The sequence below is a fragment of the Diceros bicornis genome, chromosome 19, assembly GCF_020826845.1.
Source record: "Diceros bicornis minor isolate mBicDic1 chromosome 19, mDicBic1.mat.cur, whole genome shotgun sequence".
Classification (NCBI taxonomy): Eukaryota; Metazoa; Chordata; class Mammalia; order Perissodactyla; family Rhinocerotidae; genus Diceros; species Diceros bicornis.
This window is the reverse complement of record NC_080758.1, coordinates 37,586,007-37,611,834: the sequence shown is the minus strand read 5'-3', so window position 1 is coordinate 37,611,834 and position 25,828 is coordinate 37,586,007. Positions and strand designations below refer to the sequence as shown.

At 38.8% G+C, this 25,828-nt stretch overlaps 1 protein-coding gene across 2 annotated transcripts; it reads right to left on the bottom strand.

The window, feature by feature from the left end:
• Positions 1 to 1,000: 1,000 nt before the first annotated feature.
• ANKEF1 (ankyrin repeat and EF-hand domain containing 1) lies at positions 1,001 to 25,101 on the bottom strand. 2 transcript variants are annotated; one of them, XM_058563205.1, is made up of 10 exons: positions 24,843 to 25,101; positions 18,937 to 19,327; positions 13,591 to 13,790; positions 12,710 to 12,859; positions 11,539 to 11,662; positions 7,126 to 7,948; positions 5,444 to 5,670; positions 3,835 to 3,998; positions 2,461 to 2,598; positions 1,001 to 1,598 (listed from the first exon to the last, which is right to left on the bottom strand). In XM_058563205.1, exons 2-10 carry the CDS (start codon positions 19,280 to 19,282, stop codon positions 1,440 to 1,442), a joined length of 2,331 nt encoding a protein of 776 aa, XP_058419188.1. In that variant the 5' UTR covers positions 19,283 to 19,327; positions 24,843 to 25,101; the 3' UTR covers positions 1,001 to 1,439. The 2 variants fall into 2 exon arrangements, with proteins under 2 accessions (XP_058419188.1, XP_058419189.1); XM_058563206.1 differs by lacking the exons at positions 13,591 to 13,790; positions 24,843 to 25,101 and having other exon boundaries at positions 18,937 to 19,018.
• Between the last annotated feature and the right edge of the window lie 727 nt (positions 25,102 to 25,828).

Here is a 25,828-nt window from a genome sequence, read left to right as displayed (position 1 = left end):
ACTTTTAACATTTTTGCTAGGCAACTCTGAATCATAATTAATACCATAAATATTATCTCAATTTGGATCTATCCAGAAGCCATCTTGAGACAGGATATAGGTGTAAGTATTTGGGAGGTGATCTCAAAAAAGGCCAGAAGGAGTGGGGACAAGTGAAAGGACAGGGAAGGCGGCCAAAGGAGGAGGCCAAACAAATGACCACCATGGGCAATGTGATCTTAATCGTGCTGGGGAGCTCTAGCGTCAGTAAGAACACACATTTCAGAATAATCCCAGCAGAGCGGTGAGGGAGCTGGGGTGTTAATACACTGACTCTGTTCAGTCACTGGTTGAGGGCTGCTTCTCACATACTTTGGCCCTCCTGTACAAGTTTAAGTGTCAGAGGCAGTCTTCCAGCATCTGGAAGTCAGACCTGAGAGTACTACAATCCCAACACAAAGGAGAAAAGGGTGGAGTGCTGACAGGGACTGCTAGAGGTGAGAAAGCTTATTTCAGCCAAGGTATTGTGGGAGATCAAGATTTGGCCACCCTGAAATATATCTCTTTACCTTGATTGTTTTCTCTGAGGGACATTTGACCTCCCCCACTAACTGCCTAAAGAATTTGACATGGTGGCTCCTTTCTGGAACAGATCTTCTATCATGATGGCTGTAAAGATAATGTAGGATAGAGGTTACAACAGGAAAGGCACCAAGCCTCTTTTATCAAAGACTCTGTCTCTCCCTGACCACATTATCTATAGATGACCCTGAAAAGAATTGTCTTCCTGCCCTCTGAAGTCCCAGGCCACCACCCACGCCCAACACGCGCCTCGCCTTTAGCTGCAATACTTAAGCAAGCAGCTTAGACAGAGGGACGAGTTGCTCATTTCTGAGTTTCTCCCATGTATACATGTTATTAAACTTAGTATTATTTTCTCCTGCTAACCTGTCTTGTTAATTATTTGGCCAGCCATAAGAACCTTAAGGAAAAGGGCAGAGGGAGATTCTCCCTCTTCCCCCTACAGTATATAATACACATCAACTACAACATTGTGTGAGAAACACTCTCCTTCCTTAATGGATTAAAAACTACTTTTCTTCCCTAATATTAAATTGTTTTCATCAATTTCCACTAGACTTATATCTTTAACAAACATAATGGTGTACATCTTGTAAATTTTTTGACAACAACATTATGTTTATAACCAAAATGCCATTTATTTCACTACATTCTTGAAGAAGATTGGGGGATTTATCCAGAATGACATGTAGTTCATTGGAAAATAAAACACACCTTTTCCAAACAGTTCAGAAAGCTACAGTTGTTAAAGCAGAAACAAATATTTGGTTACAAATTCTTAATTTGTGGATTGCTTTGGCTTTGATGGAAATATCTATTTTCTCCAAAGTTTGGTCTCTGGGTCTCGGAATGTTTATCCCAAGGGCAACTGCTGTGATTTAGGCCTTGAGGGCAGCTTCCATTGCTTGAGCTTTCTCTGTGATGTGCTTCTGAAAGGGCATCATGAAGTCATCAAAGTCCACCTCGTAAGTGAACCTCTCCCGCCGCAGTTCCCTCTTCCTGATCAGCTCTGCCGTTGTGGCTTCAGGACTCCAGATCTTAAATAAACAACCACATCCAGAGCAGGCATGAGTATGACAGCCAATAAACATGCCATATTCAGACAATTTTCAATATGGTTAATTTAAAACTATCAAATTTACTTCTAATCTTTCTTAGCTTATTTTTTCCTCTGCCATGGCATCAGTGGTTACATGGGCATCACTATTTCTGATGGTGACTATTTGGACAACTGAAATGCTCTTCAGTTACCTCTCTGAAGATCCTTGGGCCCACTGCTGTTCATTTTTAGGACATCAAAACAAGGAAGCAATGGACTTAGTAGATCATTTGGGTTTACTACCTTTATGTCTTATGGGGAAGTCAAAATTATTTTCCTAGTAGAAGGCAGAGGGAACGGGGTGGTCTCTTATTAAGTATGGTTTGATGGACATCGGCAAGACCACTCTTATTCTCCAAAGATGTCTCCACCTCTTCAACTGTAGATGTTTTAGGAAGCTACTGACTAAATCCAGTCTTGATTAGTATGAAACTCTTAAGTGAGAAGGTGGTAGTGAGTAATAATAAGAAGGGTTGGGTCTGAAAATTACCAAGAAAATGTATCTGTAGAATTTGGTGACTGAATGGCTATAGGGAATGGCATTGACCAAAGAAGACTTCAATCTGTTAAGGAAAATTAAAATGTCAATATAGAAATAGTAATACAGGGAACCAGATTGGGAGCTAAACAAGTTGGACTTACTGAGTTGGAAGTAGTAGGACCTGGCAAAAGGACACCTTCAAACGGTACCTATGAAAGACAACCTTTGGACATTTGTTTGGGTGCTCTACATAAAAAGTATATGAAAAGTGACATTATGAGTTTATACCACGTTATGAAGATATTTCCAAAGTACTTACCCTCCGTGGAACAAATGTGATATCCACTTTCTTGGTATAACCACTGGTAATCAATGAATTGAGATGAACCACATTATCTTTACGCATTTTCTTTTTCTCTGATACAGTTGGTACAGCATAAATTGATGAAAGTGGTTCCTGGAAACAGGACAAAAAAAAAGCTATCAATTGGAAAATCCTATATACACTTTCTAATATTATTTATTGTTTTACATCTTACTCTGAAGCCAGGGGAAAAAATAACTAAAAATACTACCACACAAATTATAATTTGAAGTGAAATAGATTATTATTATAATTTTGGATGGAGAGAGATAATTAGTTTGCCTTGTTTAACTCTATATAATTAGTAGTATCAGTGACAGATCACATAATTCTTCAAGACATCCATTCTTACCTGTGGCCATTCATTAATCAGAAGGATGTATTTCTACTAAAATGATAATGGTGCATGAGGTAGGAGCTTTAGCTCATTGATCTTCCTTCACCTCTGACCATCCCTACTCTCATCCTCCATGTTTATTACTCTCTACTGTCTGCCTATGATCCATTTACCCTATCTACTTCCTACCACCTACATTTCTCCAACCCTTTCCAATTTGATAACATTAAAGCTTTTCCTTCTTGAATGTCATCCCCTGTCCTGTGTCTGCCAAGAATCTCCAGGGATCCTTCTGCTTCCCTAAAAGAGGCTTCCATCCTAGAAGCGCACTTAGGGCTTCCCTGCTAATGACAAAGTCTTGATGTCTCAGAAATTCCCACGGGCAACAACCTCAACCTTCTGCCGGTGGTTTAGAGGCACTTAAACCACTCCAGATTCCCAGGAATAATCAATCTGGTGCCTTTAAAACCTTCTAGAGTCATTTTGCAGGATATCCAAGTTACAAGTGGCCCCATATTCCAGGGTTCAATAGTAATCATTAAAATTCCTTGGGAGGGGGGTGGTGGGAAGATGGGTAATGAAAGATTATAAGATCAAAATGAAGGAAAATCATGCTTTACTTCATTCCTCAGAAGGGTTACCCTCCTTCCCTGTTTGGGCCATCTCATCAAATCTGTACAATTCAGGACCAAATATATACACATCCAATAGCTGGGTTTTTTTCAACATTCTAATTGTATTTGGCTCAACCAACTTGGTTTTTGTGTGGATTCTGTTTGCAATGAGCACTTTTTAGACTTTTCATTAATAGGAATTTTCTTGCTAGATATACTTTTAAAAGTATGGCATAATAGTGCTAAAAGTATGGATTGCATACTATTTTGACTATGTAAATAGTTGTGTAGCAATATGTAACCAGTGCCGCAGCTCCAGCCCCCAGAAAGTTTTTAAGGCCTTCCCGGCACTAATTGGTAGTCAATCGCTTTCCATACCTCTTCTTTCTTAACTTCAGGGCCTTCAGTCTTCGCTTTAAGAGATGGCTTGCCTTTCAGTTTTTGATTTTCTGCTGGTTTTGGTAAGCTATCTAGCTTTTCTTTAATCAAACTAATTATTCTATAGTCAGCATATGCCTTTGCAACATCCATGGCACTATGCCCTGTTCAAAAGATAAATTCAGAGTGACAATAAACAGATTAATAACAGACCATGTAGAAAAATCTCAGCCCATCAGCCCTAAGCATGTGATAGTAAGGGTGATTACTAAGCAAACGGTATGTGTAAAGTCACAGAGCTAGATCAGATATTCTCTAAGGTGGACCAGCTCAAAATTCTCATAATTTAAAGTGCCATTTACCAGCAAGATAATTTTTTCTTGTTAATTTTTTTGAGCATGTTTCTTTCTTTGTTTTTCTTCTTTTGTTTTTTCGGTGAGCAAGACTGGCCCTGAGCTAACATCCGAGCCCATCTTCCTCTATTTTGTATGTGGCTTGCTGCTGCAGCGTGGCTTGATGAGTGGTGCATAGCTCCACACCCGGGATTTGAACCTGCAAACCCCGGGCTGCCGAAGCAGAGCACATGAACTTAACCACTATGCCACCCGGCTGGCCCTTGAGCACGTTCTTAAAGAGTAGATAGGAAATATTGGTAGATTGCACTTTGAATAGCTGATTGCTGGTTCTCTTCCCACCTTGCACACATTTCCCTTTGTGTGACAATTTTACATTGTCCTCTCCCTTCCATGATGTAAGGAGATGTATTCAAAAAGCCCTAGGGAAGCTGGTGGTCACAAGTGCTCTATGCAGATAGCGAGGTATTAATCACACTTGTAATGACCTCAGGCAGGCCTAACACAATACTACCCGTGACTTAGAGGAGCCTGAAGCGGCCAGAGGTATTAATGCTCTTTCACATCAAAAGGAAGCAATGAGTCCCACTATAAGAAAATGACACCTCCAAGTAAGGAGCTCAGATATTTATTCAAATGATTATTTATTCCTCATGTATAATATTTATGACATAAAGTAGGCCTCCATTTACTTCCTACAGAGAATCTCAATTCAGGAATTACTTTGTTCAGCTTTGGAAGGCACCCAAACTCTACAGAGGCTTTAAACTATGGCAATTATTAGGAACTGACAGTAAAAACAGCGTGATAACTCGAAGGGTGATCTACATACTGGTGCAAGTCCACACACTAATGGTTACTGGGCCTTAAAAAAATAACTGCAGAAGAGTAAGTGATTAGACATTTTTATAACAATTCGATAGAAGAATTTTCTGTCATTTGAATCTAATGATAAAGTTTGGGATTGTATTTTACGGTTTTTTCCACTACATTTTTCCAGTAAAGCATTTTTTTAATGTATTTTACAAAAGTATCAGTTCACAACAGATTGCAAACATAAAGAACTCGTCCTTTAACACCAAAGATTTGAGAAGCACTGAGTATAAGACAAACTTCCATAACATTTAACTCAGGCTTGTGTTTGCAGCAGTAACATAGGGGAAAATGTGGTCCTACAAGGATAAAATCAGAAGGGGTTTGGAATCGAACATAAATCTCCTTTTCTAACCCTAATCATTGATAATATGAACACGTACCTTTCCTATTTTCCAGCTGGAATTTAGCACCAATATCAAGTAAGTATTTTACAGTATCCAGTCTACAGCTCTCGATGGCTCTAGTTAAAGGAGTTGAGTTGTTGATTGAAACCGCATCTACCATGGCTCCGGATTTAACAAGAAGCTCAACAATATCTTGTTGGCCTGCATGGCATGCAAAATGAAGTGGAGTCCACAGAAAATTATCTGTTGCATTAACGTTAGCTCTATAAAAGAAGATAGATGCACAAGCTAAAAATATGGGTTGTTCCAAGGACTGGAGGCTAAAAATGCTAAGCAAGATGTCATCCAGTTTTATCAAATTCTTCAACTGTAAACCAAGGAAGCTGTGAGTAAAGTTAAACTCTGTGTCATAATTTTTCTTGACATGTTTTGCATTATCTGACATCTTAACTTTCTCTGTGTATATATACATTTTGTTTAGTTTTAAAAGGCACCTAGATCCTAAGGGTTACAATTTTTACAAACGTTAAAATGAAGGAAAATTATAAAACTGATTCCAATGAAGATAAAAGCTGATGGAAAATATAAATGTTATATTATTCCATTTTGTCTACTCTCTCTGCACATGATGAATTTTTAAATGCACCTTCACTATTTAAATTCTAAGCATTATAATGTATTATTTAAAATTTTAGCCCTTTTTAGAAATTCACTGTCCAAAAGTTCAAATTCTCTTTAGTTGCTTTATATTCTCTCTTGATAATATACAAATTTGAATCCTTCTTTGACATTAAACATAGTAATAATAATGATAACAATACCTTTTATCAAGTATGCATTACTGTGCTTATAAGTGCTTTGTATATTTTAACTCATTTAATCTTCAACAAATTCTGTGAACTGAGTCCCATTAGAGCCTCATTATAAAAATGAGAACACAGAGGCACAGAAAGGTTAAGAAACTTACCTCACGTTATTCAGCTAGGGTAGAAGAAGAAATTAACCCCGAGTTTGCTTTAGATTAAAAAGTTAAATAAAAATATCACTCTTTGATATTTTAAAGATATTTACAAATGAACCAAGGAAAAGACTGCTTCCTCTGGAGGAGGGAATGAAACATGTCCTTAGTCATTATGGCCACTATCCCACTTGTTTAAATTTGTTGAGATTCCCACAAAAAAAAAAAAAAAAAAAACAGGCAGCTTAAAAAGTAACTCCATGTAAAATGAGTAAGTTCTAGAGATCTACTATACAATATTGTGATTATAGTTAAAAATACTGTACACTTAAAATTTGGTAAGAGGATAGATCTTATGTTATTTGTTCTTACTACAATACAAAAACAATTTAAATTTCAAATAAAATAAAATAAAAAGTGACTCCACCTCATCGAGGTAAAGCACTGAGACCAAATTAAATCGTCTTGGGAGGCCAGTGATACCCAATCAGAAGGCTTCTTCTATTCCCCAGAGTGAAAACTGCTTCACCTTCACTTTGCGCACAGTTGTTATTGGCAAACTATCTTTGTGCACACACGCTCCTATGTTCCCATTAGCCTGGGTCCCCGTATACGAGCTATTTGTAATCTAGACTTCAGGAATGAAGTGCTTTCTTGTGCTACTAAAATTCTGGAGGTGAATGTATCTTAGCCTTTCTTTCACTTCCTTGAAATGTGAAGACGCATCAAAATTTAAACCTCACTCAACCAAAAAACATACCCTTTTTCAAGAAGAAACTTGACCGCGTCTATGTTTCCACTGGCACAGGCAGTCATCAATGGAGTTTTGTAATAATTATCTTTCATATCCACAGGTATTCCTGACTCAAACGCCTTTTTCAGAGAAGCCAGGTCTCCTGCCTTGGTGATAAAATTAATATTTGAAAATACCTTCCCTGGATCATCAACGTACCAAGCAGAGTCATCCTGAATGGGATGTTCTGGTGGGTGATCTAGATTAAACCGATTGCAATCAGTTACATTCTTATAGGTTTCAATCATGTAAAATGGTGGCCCACCATCACTCCGGCGTGGAAAGACATGGTCAGAGATGACGCAGACTGGGAGAGGTAAAACAAACTTGCCTTTCTTCATCTTTTTGGCCATCCCTTTTTTCCTTTTCTTAGGCCCATAGGATCCCAAGACATAAGACTTACTTAAGTATTTGGTTCCTTTAAAGAAATCGTTAATGTTGACCCCTCCTCCTCGGAGTTTTTCATGAAGTTGAGCTATGACAGCCAGCTGTTCTGAGGTCACAAACTCCTGCCTCTCCTCCAGTGCCGTCACAAAGTCCTCCTTGCTGACTGTCCCATCTCCCCTGTCCACTAACGAAAAGGTTTCTCGAAGGAAAGTCTCGTGTTCTACTGACCAATCATGAAGTCTTAGGGCCCAGAGTGGATTAGGATTTTTGGCTCCTGGCTTGGCCAGTTTATTAGCGATTCGCTCTGCCCTCCGTATTTCTTTGCTTGCTGCTTTGAAGCCGCCTTCCTTAGCCACAGCCCTGGGCGTTTTATGATCTAAATTCTTCCATTTCAGGTCACATCCTAAAACACGAAGCATCATTATTACGAATGGTGCCAAGGCATGTGCATGGCTCTACAAATGACATTCATCCAATTGTCTTCTTAATTTCGAGGGATTAGAAAAAGTTTGTCCCCAAATTATTTGTAGAGATGAGCACTTTTCGCTATTATAATTACAAAATTAAGCTGTGATTTTTTTTCTGTGAGCTTCACTTTGGTAATTCTGAGGAAGAGATGTTTCCAATATACATTATCTGCTCCCAAAGGATTAGACATTAATCCCTACAGATATTTGAAACAAATATTTGAAACAAATATTATATTGGGATACTTGCTAAGGAGACTTTATGCCAAGAAAGAAAAAAGTAAGGATGACATCTGAATTTGGAAAGAAGCTGGATTCAGACAGCTTATGTAGGACCTTAGGAACTCAGAATGCTGAACAACACCTGCTTCATTTTGAAGATTATGACTGTAAATCTGTGTACAATGTTAAACTATATTTTATCCGTATTCTCCATGAAATTAATATAATTTATATTGATCTGCTGTTTGGTGGCAAGGTCCTATGAACAACCCAACAGAGAGAAAAGGAATTTGTTGATGAAATTGGAAAGGATTCCAGTATTCTATTTGATCAAGTTAGGCATTAAAATTCATTTTCCTTTTTGGTCCCATACTTAAAATGATGAGACCAACATTACATGTAGGTATTTTCCAAAGAAATAAACTTTTCTGAATGCATCGGGGAATCTACTTAGTGCTGTGGGGAAGGCTGTGTTGTCTATAATAAGTGTCTTGAGACATTAAAAATCCATTCTGTATATAAATAAGTCAGACGATGAAGAAGCTCTTTCCAGTGTTTTGCATCTAGAAAAAGGCTCTTCTGTTGCTTTACCAACATCACGTAATCAAAAAAGATTGCTCCGCACTCACTGCCTCTAGCAACCAACGTGGATAAGCGCTGCATGCAAAAAGAAAACACGCCCCTCAACACCTTATGGTTTTATTTCTGGTCCAAAAGAAAATTAATCACCAATGCTTTTCAAGACTAACACTTCCTTTGCTATGGGCAAAAATTAAAATTTGATACTAAGGCTGATAATTTTTACTAGTGATAGAAAAACTCAAAAGGAGTATTGGGACAATAAGGATTCTAAAATTTCTACATTGGCCAGTTTTAAGAATAGTGACTTACGGGAAGGGGACCTTGAGACTGGTCTCAATAGTGTAATTCCATAGCACAGTAATTCCATAGTCACTCCAAGTACGATGTTGTTACTGAGCTTTCTTGTTTATTCAGGGTCTCTGGGGGCTGATCTACCATTTCCCAAGCCACTCCTTCTGTATCCACCCCAGCACTAAGGACCAAAGGAGTTTAAAGCTGCTTTATCTTGCCCTCTTCCAGTTTCCTCCTAGTTAGAAATCTTTATGTGGATAAAAGACTCCAACGTTACAGCTTAAAGATCTGAAGGCATTTTTCCTCTCCTTTTGACTAGGGACTTTTTGTCTCCTCCTTTACAATTAGTACATAAAGACCCATTTATTCCCTTTGTGATTTATGTTACTCTGTGGCTGAGATACTCAACTTTCAGCTGTCTGGTGCTGGAGAACTCCAGCAGCCAGAGGCCCATGAAAAGAACTCTCCATGGGGGCTGCAGGAGAACTACTCCAAACCCCCATCCACTGCCCCCGGATGTGGCACTCAACACTGCTCTCAGTGTCTTGTAAATTGCTCCAGAGACAGGAATAGTGGCAAAAGAGGGGCATACTGAGGAAAGCTTTTACATGTAAGAATAGAAGAGACTAAACCCAGGGAGTTTACTCAGAAATTAGCATCTCACTGCTGACAGTTTCTTGTGGCTCTGATTGCCTTAGAGCTAAGAGTCTAAAGGTGAAAATGTAACTGATAACTGCTATGGACATGGGTCATCCACATAGGATCTGGTGAAGCAGTCGCACTTCCAAACACTGCAGAACTCAGAACATTTGCAGATATTTGTTTTAGAAACACAGTCTAGTCTTACGATTCTGCCAGGAAGATGAGTCTTTTCTGCATCACTGGGCAAGGCCTTTGGCATGGCCCATGCTCTGGCCCTTCGCTTCTCAGTCTGCTTTCTATGACCTTCTCCCAAGAGTACATACACGACAGAGTACATGTTTGGTTATGTTTGCCCCAATAACAAAGCAGTCAACATATTAAAGTTGAAGAAGCTGTCTCAATCTGGGCAGATCTTTAGTTTTTACAAATGCACAATGCTAAAAAGGAAATGTCGGGGCCAGGCTGGTGGTGTAGTGGTTAAGTTTGCATGCTTCACTTCGGCAGCCCGGGGTTTACAGGCTCTGATCCCAGGCACGTATCCCAGGCATGGACCTACACACCGCGTGTCAAGCCACAGGTGTCCCACATATAAAGTAGAGGAAGATGGGCACAAATGTTAGCCCAGGGCCCATCTTCCTCAGCAAAAAGAGGAGGATTGGCAAGAGATGTTAGCTCAGGGCTAATCTTCCTCACCAAAAAAAAAAATGAAATGTCAGAATAAACTGCTGATAGAGACAGATTTGAAAACAAGACTGATGAGACAGTTTATGAGGGCAAAAATTGCATTTGATGTATTTTCCTTTATTTATTAAACATTTTTATTATTTTATGGTGATGCGGAAAGAGTATGAGCCTTGCATAACTTCATAAAAAGTAAAAGTGGATCAGCTATTACACTATTAGCAGCCACGTTATTTATAATATTAGTGGTTATAGTATAGGCTCTCTAGGTCCTAGTGATTTCTAGAATTCTGCGCCTGTGTAGAAGACAGAAAAACAAAAGCACTTCCTCTGCTCTATTATAGTCGTTTTTTCCTATTTCTCATAAACTGGAAAAAAAAACCCACTACCATAAAGTTCAGCAGAATGCAGTTCCATCTCTAAGAGTTAAAAACTTTTAATGTACATTCAATTAGCATGTAATTAACACCAAATTGATCTATATCTTTAAACTGAATTAGCTAATATTATCACTCTAAGGAATATATTAAGCTATACATAACATACTTTATATTTCTAAATTAATAAAGTTACCTAAAAGCTATAGGAAAATCTAAAATAATAAATATTACTTACATTTCAAATTTTCCATAAAAATTTTCATTTTATTTCATGTTTCTCCCCGAAATATTTCCCCATAATTTCAAATTATCCAGAAAAGTTATCTTTGCACTTGACACAATAGAATGTTTTTAAAAATAAAATAATTAAGAATTCAGACTACAAGACATGGTTTCCAGTGTTTGTCCTTTTTTAGATGGATGTTGACATTTTTAAAAGAAAGAGTTTAATAACTATAAGCATTTTAATAATTAGTTGACTCATGAACAATCCTCTTTATATTTTTAACAATAACCTAAAAATATTTGGGAAAATGGGCTTTCATCATTTTTAAAACCAAATTCATGATTTAACAGAAGGTAAAGTAAGAAAAAATTCTCAATTTTCTTTCTACATATTTGAGCAAGGTTGGGCTACTGAAACAGATAAGCAACTGACAAGTGACAGCTCATCTACAACATGGGTAAATCAGAGACACTCTCAGCACAAAACTGCTAAACAATTTTACCTCGTTGAGCTATATATTTACAGCAATCTGCAAAACCACCCATGGCAGCATAATGAAGTGGTGTGTTCCCATTCATTGCAATCAGTCCCATGTCGCCATTGTAGGCAAAAAGCAGCTTCAATATCTGCAAAATAAATAGTGGATATTGTAGAGGAATAGGAATGCACATTTACTGAATGAAGTCTGGCACCTAGACCTGTGCTACCCAATACATTACATGTTAGCGACATGTGGCTAAATTAAAACTGAAATGAATTAAACAGAAAACAAATTTTAAAAATTCAGCTCCTTAGTTTCACTAGCCATATTTAAAGTACTTAAAAGCCACAAGTGGCTACAGTTTTGTACTGTATTGTACAGCACAGATATAGGACATTTCCATCATTGTCAAAAGTCCTATCAAACAACGTTGATCTTGAATATACAAAATTAGTCAGCTGGGGCACTACCATTTTGGTAAATCTAGACAATTTTAGAAAGCAGCAGACTATGGCAAACATCATCAGGGGAGCCATTTCTTTACCAAATGTGACTCCTATGGTGATGTATTCTATTATTGCAGGGAAGAGACTCAATGGCAAAAATAAAGATAACTATGTTAAAACTCAGAGGAGATTGAGTAAAGAAATTTTAGATGTAATTCAGAATTTTAAAAAATAGGATAGCATTGATTCCTATTTTGTTTCTGCAATGTCACTGTACCTATGAGATAGCCTCTGCTGATATGTCCAGATAATCAGAATACTTAGAGTTCAAAATTAAGGTGAGGCATTAGATGCACACAAACAACATGGAGACAAGAGTATGTTGGCATTGTTCTCCCCACAATTAGATCAGACCATATTTCGAAGATTCTAACATGTAATGGAGGCATAAAATAGAGTAGTCTTGGTTGGCAAAACTTTTAAATTGTCGTAGCTAAGAATACAGAAAAACATTATGAGTAATAGTAAGTGAATAAATTAGCAAGCAGATAAGCCTGAATAAAGAGCCAGAATATATTTTTTAAAATAATATTTTGTATAAAATATAATTTTAAAATTATTTAGGGAAATCAAGATGGTAATTGAGAAAAAGTTCTGTCTTAGTGTAACGTACATGATATTTTAAAATTTTGAGGAAAAGGAGAGATTTTTAGCAACAAATTTTAAAGCAAAGAGTGGATTATTACATCAAAAAAGCCTCCTTTGGCAGCAAAATGTGCAGCGTGATGCCTTTCGTTGTCAAATGCATTCACTTCACCTCCTCTTTCCAATATCCCTCGAACTAGCTCTACCACTCCCTCTCTCGATGCTTCCATTAAAGCCGTGCGACCTGTGGACTGGACACAAAACAGATCAAATGCTGTTTATACCTGTTGTATTAAATAACATATTCAGTATAAATATGGTCTAAATCCATTTGGCCTTAGATTCACACTGACGTGTTTAGTTCTCTACATTTTTAATAGTTTCGTGTAACAAATAAGAAAAATGAAGCCAGTACAACGTGTCAATGTCCAAAGTGTAGAATTCTAAAATCAAAGTCAAGGTCACACCAGATATCCCTGTGAAAACATCATGCTAAAATCATGCAAAGACAGTAGAACCAAAAGGGAGAAAAGAAGTTAAAATATATGCTAAAATTAGGTTATAGGTGTTTTGTAATAAGAAGAAAATCTATTTTTATTGTCTGGAAATGACAATTAAAAGATAAGAAAACTGAATAAAATTAACCAAGTGAGGAGAGGGAGCAAAACAGATAAGGGAAACAGCAAACTACATATGTTCTCTCCAAGAAGATAAATTTTTCTTAGGTATCAGTGTTATCTTTTTTATTTCCTATAATGATCTTTTAACATTATGCATAATAAATACCAATTTTCCAAACATAATTAGGAAATAGACTGTAGAATCATGGCAATATAAAGATAATGAAATTATATGATCTTAAAGCATTTTGAATAGAAATGAACAGTCTGTAAGCTAACAGGACAATTTAAATGCAAAAATTACACTAATAAGACTCTATAATTGAAAAAAGGAATATTTATAATCACGGGAATAGTCATACTGAGTTGATAGCATTTGGATTGGCTCCTTTTTCCAAAAGTGTCAGGCACACATGTTTAACATCATGTGCTTCTTCGCAAGCTCTAAGGAATATTGGCTTTCCTTCATAGGTAGAATTGTTGACATCTGCACCATGTTCCAGGGCAATCAATGCACAGCGATAATGCCGCTTAGTAGGTAAAATGCAGTAAAACAAAATACCTGCAGAAAAATAGAATCCCCCAAAGGTACTTAATTAATAGGAGAGGGAGCAAAATATATTTGTCTCTATATGTTTGAATCAGATAGGAAGGACAAAAATAATTTTAAAATCCATAATTATCTAGTTGAAGGTGGTAGGCATTTCCGCCTTGCTTGTCCCTCTGAAATCAGCTGAAACACCAAGACAGAGAAACAAGAAAAAATTAACCTCTGATAAAGTAGAAAACAGTCACAAACAAATGTGATAGGACCTGGTTTAGAGACGAATATGAGTGCTGATAAGGGTATTTGGCATCTTGCAATCTATACCCCAAGTGTTTGTTCTTGGAATGTTCAGGGCAGTATGTGTTAGATAGCTACTGGTGGGTGCCTGGGTTCCTTCTGAAACTGCAGAGTGGCAAGGGAGAAGGTACTGAATGATGAAATGAGCAGCCGGCCATGTTTCTAAGAAGCAGGCTGTCAGTAGAAAAACTGGATAGCAAGTGGCTCTGCATTTTGGCAAATCATTTTGTTCCATTAAAGAGAGTAAAATGCGAAATCCCCACACCCAGGACCTATGACATACAAGCCCTCAATATAATCCATGTCAAAAATGTACTACAGATCAGGGGTATCATTATAATCCCAAGGCAGAGTGTTGGTAAGAAAGTCAGGTAAACAAAAGTCACACTCCAAACTGACTTTGTAATGACCTGACTCTAATAAAAAGAGGCTTCATTCAAAGAGGAACAATAACCAATGAGAAACCAGCATGTGACCTATGAAAAAAAGATACTGAAAGAAAGGAAAGGAACCTGATGATGAAAACTAAGAAAAAAGTATATACTAGAAAAACTATACCAAGTGAAAATTATTGACTGACCCATTTCCATGATAGCAAAGAAATTAAATATAACTTTTTCTCAAACAAAGGTGCAAAGATAGACCAAGACCTAAAAGAAGGACTGCTAAGACATTAGAAGATAAATAGAAGGACAAGATGAAATTAAGCCAGCAGAATTTAGGACAGAAACAGTAGAGGAAAATAAAACCACTAAAGTGGTTGGAAGTCAAATTGGAAGCAGGAAAAGGGAGAGCAGACACTGCCAAAATCACAGTCAGGGACAGGGAGAAAAACTTGAAAGAACTAAGAAAAATGTAATTGAGATGATGCAAGAGTTTAAATGGTCTAGAGAGGCAAAGAATATTTAACATGTGTGTAATTGGTCTCCAATAATAAAACACCAAATGGAACAGAAAAAATATGGAGAGACATAAGAGAAGAAAACTTTCTTGATGTAAAAATGTGAATCTGAAGATTGAAAGAGCATACTAGGTCTCAGGAAAAATTAAGAACAATCGACAAGACCTGCCTTGTAAAGCTAGGTAAAGAAAGTGTCCTGTGAGCAGCCAGGTAAAAATTCACTTCATCTATAGAGAGGAAAAGTCAAGCTGGCCTCAAGACTTTGCCACAGCAACATTCAATGCTGGAAAATAACTAAAGGATCTCTATGATGTCATTGGGAAAGAAAATAGGGAATTTTTATACCTATCAAGCTGTTGTTCATATATAAAAGCAGAGGACATGTAAGTTTAAGAATGCAAAACTTCAGAGGATATAAGCCCAAAGGAGTAAACTAAACTACTCGATGACAAAAACAAGTCTACCAGGAGATCAATAGAGAATATGAGACTAAAAGACCAGTGATAGACGCTGAATCCCTTTCACCATAGAACCAAAGCTGAATCACCTTAGAAATTCTAGATACAGAAAAGGATATTGTACATAATCATGTAGAAGTAATAATGTAATTTAACAAAAACTTGGAGGGAAGGAGAGGGAGTATAAGCATCTGATTTTGTCATCTTTTACTGCAGGAATTTGAGATATTATTTAAAGCAGATAAAGAGATAAGGTAAGTGACAGATGTTTACTATGTAAAGATATAAAAGGAAACATTGAAAGAAACAAGATGACTATAATTTACTAAAATTGGGTGCTGGAAGGGAGGTAAAGGAGGTGAGAGGAAGGGTTATTGCACTAATCTCATCTCTCACAGTAAAATATCAATGAATACTCTGTAAGGTGCTAATTCAACACATAATGTAAAACTCTTGAGTTAACCATTAAAAGAATTAAAAACAATTCTCATGACAAGAAAAAAAATTCTGTAACTATGTATGGTGACGAATGTTAACTAGACTTATTGTGATGATCATTTTGCAATATATACAAATATCAAATCATTATGTTGTACACCTGAAACTAATATAATGTTGTAAGTAAACTACATCTCAATTAATAAATAAATAATAAAGAAATAAAACTGCCATTCCAACAACAACAAAAAGAACTAAAAACAGACCATTAATTTCAGAAAGTACAAGTAGAAGGAAAATACACACACACAGCAAAATATAAAACAAAGAACGTACGGACCATATAGGAAAATATTTTTACACATATTTATTTATATGTGTGTATATATTAAATATATTATGCCTCATAGTATAAAATAAATGACAGTTCTAAGGCCAAACCTATGGGGCATCTAGATAAATATAAACTGGATAAACTCTACCATTAAAACAAAAAACACAATTTATATGAAAATCTAAATCTAAATATATTTCATATAAACAGATGCATCTAAAACAGGGTTACTCAGCATAGTTAAAAATGGAAAGACAGTCAAGGACATGGTTGAAAATAGAAAATGAAAGACAGAGCAAGTCACAGCAGGTAAGAGTGGAGCAAAGCAACAATAAACAATGACAACAAAATCTAGAAAATAATACAGGGTGAGGTTGAATTCATCACAAAGGCCCTAAGGCACTTATGAAATGGATATTTTAGACGTGTGCAACTCACACAGTTACACGCACAAAGTCTATCTGGGCTGACTAAGCCACAGAGAACATGAATCAACATTCTAAAACCAAAGCAAAAACAAAAGAGAAAAAAAACTGTATCGTATGTAATAGAACTGGCACACTGCATTTAGGACGGGGTATGCATTCCTATAAATGGGAGAACCAGCGGGGTAGGTGTCATAGGGAACTATTCTGGCTTAACCTTTAAAGAGAATAACTCCAGACACTGTAATTAATTCCCCAGGACAACATACAGGAAGGAGTTTATTGGCTCAGAGCTTTACCTTCTCCACATTCTGCAAAATTGTTCCAAGACAAAGTATAGTTTAGTCCTAAAGTGTGTCCCACATCCTTCTAAAGATCCAGTAAGTATTTTAATCATTTAAATGTTTGCTTGTCCTTTAGAAACAATGTGCCGTGAGCCAAACATCAATCACTGGAAAACAGAATGTTAATGGCAGGGAGACTACTGTGCAATAAGCAAAGCAGTTTGCCAAAAGGCAGCCGAACTGAGGGATGTGCCAGGTGAGCCACGTTCATTGATACGGGGAAGACAAGGCACTGTGTACAATGGGCATACCGTGGGCTACACAGAATCGAGGCTATGGGGGGCAGCACTAATAAGGCTATATGTGAAACAAGATTTAGTATGTTTCAAGTTTCGTTTTACATTTTTAATTCTTCCTATATGATTTGTCAGATTGTTTTCTCATACACTCATCTTCCAGAACCTTGGTAGGTCTAATATTGATTTGAATGAGCATAGATTTTAACTACACAGCTGTTGCATTTGCTACAAATATTCACTTGACCTTGTTTGCAATTTTACCTTGATTGTTTAGTTTTAATTTTATAGTTTTAGATTTTTATGCTATAAAATTTCTCAATCTGTTTTCTTTGTGATTTATATCTGTTTCAAACTCAAGAAAGCAAACTTTTCTCCATTACAGTGTTTCCTAAAGTATATTCCACAAAACTCCAGGTATATAAGATGCTATAAGAAAAAACTATTTCATGGTCAAATAAATATGGAAAATGTCACTGTCTTTGGTCTGTCTGACAAATGTGAAATAAACATGTCTAAATTTTTTATATCCAATGTTTCTCCACTGAATTTGACAGTGTAACCAATTTTACATGTAGCACTTAACAACATCCCAGTGATTCAGTGGTCCATGGAACACACTTTGGGAAATATTCTATATTCTATAGAGCTTTGAGAGGCTTCTGTTTTTTTCAAGATTTAACATTTTAAAACACATTTTATCCTGAATGCATCTGAAGTTTATTTGTAATGTGGTGTCATTAAATAATTCTTAATAATAAATTAATAATTAAATTAAATTAATAATTAAATAATAATTCTTTTTCTTTGTCCTCTCCTCATTTTAAGCAAATCACTTATCAAATACCAAGTTCAGAGAGAGTTGCAAAAGCAGACTGCAGAAAACATTAACATTATAAAACAGGATTCATTTCTCCAATGTGGGGCTGATGTTAATGACTTCGTACTTGAAGCGACTCTTTGAGACAACTGATTAAATCTACCAATTTATATTAAAGCCTGGTGGTAATTTTCTTAGTGATTTTCATGATGCTGTGTCAACTCCTGCTGGAAGCTTGAGTTATTTGGGCAAGAAGCTCCCAGACTCCGGTCTTGAGATGAGACTAGGGAGAGGGACAGAGTGAGAAAGTGGGGCAGTCTTGCCTGAATAATCATGGAAATGCCATGTCTCAAGTTTCAAGTCATATTTCTAAATACATTTAAAAATGGCCCTAGAAAGTTGCAGTTTCTGTCAGAATCCACCTTAGTCCTTCAAGTCTCCAAATGCAAAGTCTTTCTGCATTAGACTGCTCTTGAGAGGGGACAAAATCCTTTTGGAGTCCTAAGTCTAGTATTACTCAAGGTTCTAAAATATAAAAAAAGAGTAAGAATGCTCTCCCTCATCTTTTGTTCTAAACGAGATTTTATATTTTATAATGAATGATTATGATTATGGTAATATCCATGTGTGTCACTCTGAAAATTCTCCATATTAAAAAAAACAAACACAGATTAATCTAATTTTCTTTTTAAATGAGAAAGTTCTCAGAACTGGTTTCCCTAAGATATCCCCATACCATTGTCAAATTATAGGGAGACAGTGTCCCTGGGGATGGGAGTGAGAATCTAGCCTTTCACTTAAAACCATGAGTAATTCACTTCTGAAGTTGGAAAGCAAAAAAGTCCATTGTATTGATTTCCGGCTACAAAGTGAACTGCATCTCCTGGATAGGACGTTGGGATTTTTACCTTTTCCTTCATTATCAACTATAGTCATATCAGCCTTTGCGTTGGCTAGTATTTCCACGGACAACTCATGGCCCAGTTCTGCCGCCCTCATTGTCGGAGTACAGCCCATCCGGTCTTGCACATCAGGGTGAGCACCAAGGCTAAGGAGAAAGCTGACCATATCAATGTCATTGGAAACCGAGGCTAAGTGCAGGGCACTGTGTCCGTTGACGGGGTCTGTGAAATTGATTAGTTCAGGGTACCCAAGCCTGGTCAGCTTCTCTATCTGCTTCTTGTCTTTGTTCCGAACACACTGAAGAACCTTGTAGATCTGCAAGTTCTCAAGTCTCTTATCTGCTAAAGCCATACTTGACCAGCTTCTCGAAAATGCTTTTCTGGACCAAAACAAAAACTATAGCAGCAAAAAAAAACAAAAAAAATATAACCCAAAGTTAATTTTTTCATCTTCATTTTGATTAAATAATAATATTTTATGCCTTCCCTAAGAAGAGAGGCTATTTCTTAAGAAACATTATTACCATCATTTATTACAACTGACTTCATGAAAATAGAAAGACATATAAATACAAAAATATTCAGCTCGCATAAAGTTAAAATATTTCAAAACAAATCTTTCATCGTAATGAATACTAGTCTTGCTATGCAGTTTTCTTGTTATCTCATTTAACCTTCCCTCCTGGACACAACCTTCCCACTTACCTATGAAGAAGGTGAGGCTAACTAAATTGCCACAGTAAGGATTTGAGCTCCCCACTATATGGCTATACCAGCATGTCCCCCACAATGTAAAGACCATACAGGTTTTAATCGTTAAAAAATGTTATAAAGAACATGTAGAATTTTGAGGTGCTCATTATAAATGAGAATCTATAGGCCTCTGTGAGATACCAAAGATGAGACAGATGATTCCTGTGTCATCTTATGTGGGAACGAGGCAGGTAAATGGTTACGAGACAACCGTAAATTTTCATAAATAATCCCACTGTTAAATTGTGATGAGCACTCTAATATGTAATTTTATCTCCTTCTATGATTATGGAAAACCAATCTTCTGAATTGAGTAGTGGGCCACGCCAGGTATGGCCAGCTTCCCTGTCTCCATTTTCCTCCGGGAAAAGAACCCAATTATCACGCAGGGAGTCCGTTCCAGGTAGTACAGGGGTGCTATCCAAGGCCAAGTCATTGCCGCAGCCTCTAATTTGTCTCACTGCTTCCACAGCAGACCCTATAGTCCATTCTCTATTCAGTTCCCAAAAAATCTTAAAAGATTTTCATAGATCAGATAAGATCAGACAAACTTCCACCCCCAATATTTTGAATGGAACTGTCCCTTCTATCCCCTGTGATAGGAATGGGTCCGAGACCTTGGTTTAGCCTGTTTGAGTGGACGCTCTCCCCAGGTACAGTGAATGTCTCAAGCATATGCTCAGAAAAGATATCAGCCAGTCAGCATCCTACTGGACCCTTCTGCCAGAACTATACGGAAAGACTACTCTTTCTGCCAAAGCCATTCAGCAGTAGGTGTGGGGCTGTGGCTGCACTTGGCTGTCACAGAGAAGACGTGTTTGAGAGACTGAGACTGATGGCAGAAGTTGCACTCAGGTCTCAGTTGTGCCAGAATTCTCTTAGGGTTGCATGAGTAAATATAACCTTTCTCTCCACCTTAACTTAGCATAAGCTAGTTAGCTGAGTTTCTGTCATTTGCAATGAAAAGCTTCTATATTACTACAAAATCTGAAACTGCACCATCTTTTTCCCACCACAAAGCTGCTCCATCATCTACATTCTCTGTGGCAGTAAATTGCACTGTCGATCACTTTCTCCTTCTTTAGATATATATCTCTCTAGGCAACCATAACATCTCCATTGCTTGTTTCCCTCCTACCGCACCACCCACTGCTCAGTCTCCTGAGCTGGCTTCCCCTCTTCCGTCAAAAGCCTAATTGTTGGAGTGCCCATGGCTAGGCCCTCAGGACCCTTTCTCTATTCTCTCACATTCCCCTGGTGATCTCACCCCACATCAGGACCTTCCCTCCAATTTGCAGTTTCTGATTGTTCACTCTCAAATTTATACAGCTATCTCTGACTCTCCCCAGAGCTCCAAAGTTATATATCTACTGAAACCGAGAACTAGGAGGTTAAAAAATCTTCCCTAGAGCAAATACTTGGAGATAAGTTTCGCTAACTGCAGCTGTGCATATTCAACATAATCAACTGTTTAAAACTAACCAGGTCTTTCTGTCCCTCCTTAGTATATGAGTGAGCTGTATTTCTCAGAAATTCAAGGTCCAGATGTCAAGATTCAGTCTTCAAAGCCAAACGCAGGCTGGCGGGAAGGCACCAACCAGCAAGGACACATGTTCTCCCTCCCCTGCCTAAAACCCCGGATAAAAACCCCTACCTTTTTCCCTTCCAGGAGGTGGATCCGAGTTCTAACCCTCTTCTCCTCATCTGGCTGCCTTTCGATAATAATATACCCTCTTTCCTTGCCACAAGCCTGATGTTTCAGTTATCGGCCCTACTGTGCGACAGGTAAACAAATCTGTGTTTGTGTTCGGTAACATTACCTGTCAACTCTTCATTGTCACTTGGACGTCTAATAGGCATTTAAAATGTAACACACCCAGAGCAGAACTCTTAATATCACCCTGACCTGCTCCAGTTCTTCCCAGTTCCAATAATGGCATCACCATCCATCCACCTACTCAGATTAAAATACTAGGAGTTACTCTTCATTCTTTCTCTCACAGATCCCCTACTGTTTATATCCATCTGCAAATCCCATCAACTCTGCCTCCAGTATATATGCTGACATCGACTCCCAATGGTCCTATCCTAGGACAAAACAATGCTACCGCCTTTTAATTTGTCTCACTGCTTCCGCAACAGCCCCCTATAGTCCGTCCCCTGAATAGTAAGTCTTTCAAAAACGTAGATCAGATAAAATCAGCCAAGCTTTCACACACATCTAAAACATTTTAGTACAAATATTTTTAACATAAAGAAAAGTTGAACACCCATATATCTACCACTCCGCTCCTACCATTAATTATTTACTTGCTTTATCACATATCTATCCATTCCTCTATCTATCCATTAATCCAACTTATTTTTTAACCCATTTCAAAGTAAATCGCAGACATATTCCAGCATACATATCCTTAACTAGAGTTCAATGTTTGTTTATAACTATAAACTAATAGTTTATACTTTTCTTTTTGGTCTTTTGAGTATATAACGAAATGTACAAGTATTAAGTGTACCATTCCATGAGTTTTGACAAATGCACTTGTGCAATCCAAACCCCTATCAAGATAAAGAACATTACCTTCACCCAGGAAAGTTGCCTCCAGTCAATCTTTTAAAAGTACTTCAATAGCTTTCCATTGTGATCAGAATAAATTCAAATTCTTCATGATGGTCTCCTAAGGACCCTTTCCCTACCCCTCTGACCTCACCTCCCCACTCTCCCTTGATTTGGTGTTCTCCGGCCACACTAGCCTTTCTGTTTATGGAATGAAAGCTCATTCCTTACTCTGAAAGTTTGCCCTTCTTGTTTCCTCTGCCCAAAGTGCTCTTTTTTTTTTTTTGAGGAAGATTGGCCCTATGTTAACATCTGTTGCCAATCTTCCTCTTTCGTTTCTCTCCGCAAAGCCCATAGTTGTATACCATAGCTGTAGAGTTGTAGCTCTTCTATGTGGGATGCAGTCTCAGCATGGCTTGAAGAGCAGTGACTAGGTCCACGCCCAGGATCCTAACCAGCGAAACCTGGGACACCAAAGCAGAACGTGTGAACTTAACCGCTACGCCACGGGGCCGGCCCCGGGAGTGCTCCTTGCTCAGAATTTCCATTGGTCAGTGCTTCTCACCATTCAAATTACAGTCACCATGTTACTTCACCCCCTTGTTTTATTTTCTTCATAGCTCTCATTGTCTGAAAACATTTTATATTTAACATTTATATTATAGATATATAAATATATTCAATTTATGTATGTCTCCCCCACTAGAATATAGTCTTTATGGAACAGAAGCTTTATATTATGACCATTATTTCTCCATCACCCAGAAACTGACTCATATGAGGCATTGAATAAATGTTTGCTCAATAAATGATGACTGAAAGTTATAAGAATTGAGTGGAAGGGAAGAAAACTCCTAGGCTTTTGGCTTGAGCAACTGGCTACCTGTATCTGAGATGGGGAGCTCAAGATGGGGTCTAGATTGGTCAGGAAGTGCAGACAGTTCAGCTTTGGGTATGCTGAGTTAAAATCCACAAGGCCATAGGGTACATAATTCAGGAGAGAGATCTGAGCCTGATCCACGGGGAGGTATGAGGTTTTCAGCGGTTGTGGGGCAGCCTCAGACAGATGAAGGCAAGGAGGAGAGAGTTTCAAGCGGGAAGAGTGACCGTCATCATCCAACACATGCTGTTGTCTCTTCCTTCTTCTCTCCCCACTCTTCTGCCTGCTGTTTATTCTTTGTGCTTCCTCCTTTGCTACTGGGACATCGGCCATCACGTGGCTTGTGGTCTCAGTGTCCTGTTTGCTATAGCCCCTCTTCCCTTCTAATCTGTTTATCACGTGCGGTGGACTAGGAAACCAGATAAGCAGCTTGTTAGAACCGTGTGTATAAATAGGCTCCCAATAAGTCCAGAGCTGCCTCAGAAGTCATCCACGTGGCCTTTGCTGCTTGGCTTGGTGACACTTTAGCCGCTGTTTATGGCTTGTTTTATTATTCTCAGTCATATTCTGGTTAGGTGCAGGGTCGCCATACTGCATACTTATGTATGTCATATACAGAATAGGGTAAGATGCTCCTAAATAGCTCATTGACTGTACTGCCACCTCGTTTGTGTGGACAGACTTCCTAATCAGACACTTGGATGTCATCTCTGAGAGCACCCACCCCTAAGAAAGACTTAGCAGCATGTGGCATTCAAGCTACAATGATGAATTCAGCAGTCCAGGGGACAGTTTGACGGCTGGCATCCCTCCCAGTTAAAGCCCCGAAATGCTGGGGAGGGAGCAGTGCCCTGTGCAACGTCCTTCACCACCAACTGCTAAGACTGACCAAGAGCCTCACCCCACTGGAGAAAATAAGAGAAGCCCTGCCCTCTACTCCTGGGTTCCTCGCAAATTGTGTAAATTCCTCGTAAATCTCTGATTCTCAGAAGGGGAGTCATATATATACAGACTTCAGGATGTATACTTGACTTCAGCATGACCCCGGGGCACGTTGATATACCCCATCTAACCATCTATATGGACAATCTCAAAAGACAGTGGAATACAACAGGATTTCTGGACTTGAGGTCCATGTCCCCGGTCTTAATACTCTGAAATTACATGAAAATCTGTGCGGTGTGTGCGTTCAGGTGCATTTTTTTCCTGTGGGGAGAGATGCACAGTGCTCATCAACTTCTCAAAGGAGTTTGCGCAACAACAGTGGTTTGTTAGAAAGAGGAATGAAGGGAGACGCTGGGAACAGTGGAAAGAGTGTAGGATTGGAGGCGGGGAAATCTGTTGTTGCTTGAGATCCTCCTTCCTCTATATCATTACTTACACAAACTGGTTGCATAAACCTGGACATGTTACCTACCTACTTTGTGCCTCAGTCTCTTCATCTGTGAAACGGGATAACAACAGTACCCACTTCGTGGGACTGTGTGAAGAGGCAACGAGAGAATCCTTGTAAAGTATTTAGCAAGGTTCCTCAATACAGCTTCGCTATGAATAAATCAAACGTCCGTGGGTTTCAACTCACCCATAAACCACGGTTTACATTTGGGCGGTTCGTTACTGTCTCATTCAGTTTTGAGCCTCAGAACAATCGGGAGGGAAGGGTGGCTAAGATGTAATTTCAAGGGAAAGGCCAGGTGGCAGAGACCAAGGTGCTCAACTCACCTCTTATTCGCGGGGGTGATCAGGGGCCGCGGATGCCCGGGCACCGATGCCCCCCGGCCTGCGGGGGCGCCCGGCGGCCCGGCTCTCGTTCTCCGCCGCCTGGCGCGGGCCCCAGCCGCGACCTCGGGCGCCCGGCCGTGAGTGGTGCCTCTCGGGCCAGAGCAGGCGAGCCGGCGCGCGGGGCAGCAGGGACCGCGGAGTGTGTGTCCATGGGCCCCGGGTCCGCCGAGGGCGCGCGCGCGGCCAGGCGAGCGCAGGGGGCGGGGTGGGCGCCGCCGAGACAGGGCCGATTGTGAGCTTCGGCCACGCAGGGCCCGGCTGCCCCAGCAACCGCCCGGGGCGCGGCGGGGCGGGGCGGGGCCGGGCTCGTCTCCGCCCGCCGCCCGACCTCGCCAGGTGGCCCCGTCCCCGCCAGGTGGCCCGGTCTCGCCGGGCTACTGGCGGATGGCGGAGCGCTCAGCACCCCCAGCGCCCGCCCAATGCGAAGGTCTCCAGGAGTCCTCCCATCTTTCATCCTCTTCTCCCACCTCCTGCCCTCATTCAAAAAATAATTTAATTAGAAACATAAAACTCATATAGTACAATAATTAATTAATTAAAAAGTAAAGTTAAGGGAAAAATACAGCAAATTATACCATAAAATGAAAAGTGAATCTATTTGTAGAGACAACTGCTGTAGATTGTTAATCTTCCCGGAAATTTTCTTTGCATACTCTAGGATGCATTTATGCTTATAAATATTTATACACAAATGGGAGCAAATATATCAAGATCATTTTATTTCAGGGTCTACATATGAGCCCAGACACCCCCACCCCCAACACACACACTTTTTTGGAGGCAAATTCTGAAACATTTTGTTTATGTGAATGTAAAACATGCATGCTGTTAAAAATAGTACGTAATAAGTTCTAATTAAAAGCAATAGTTCCCCCACCCCAGTCTATTCTGTTTTCTACCCAGAGACTCTCTTTAAAAATATTACT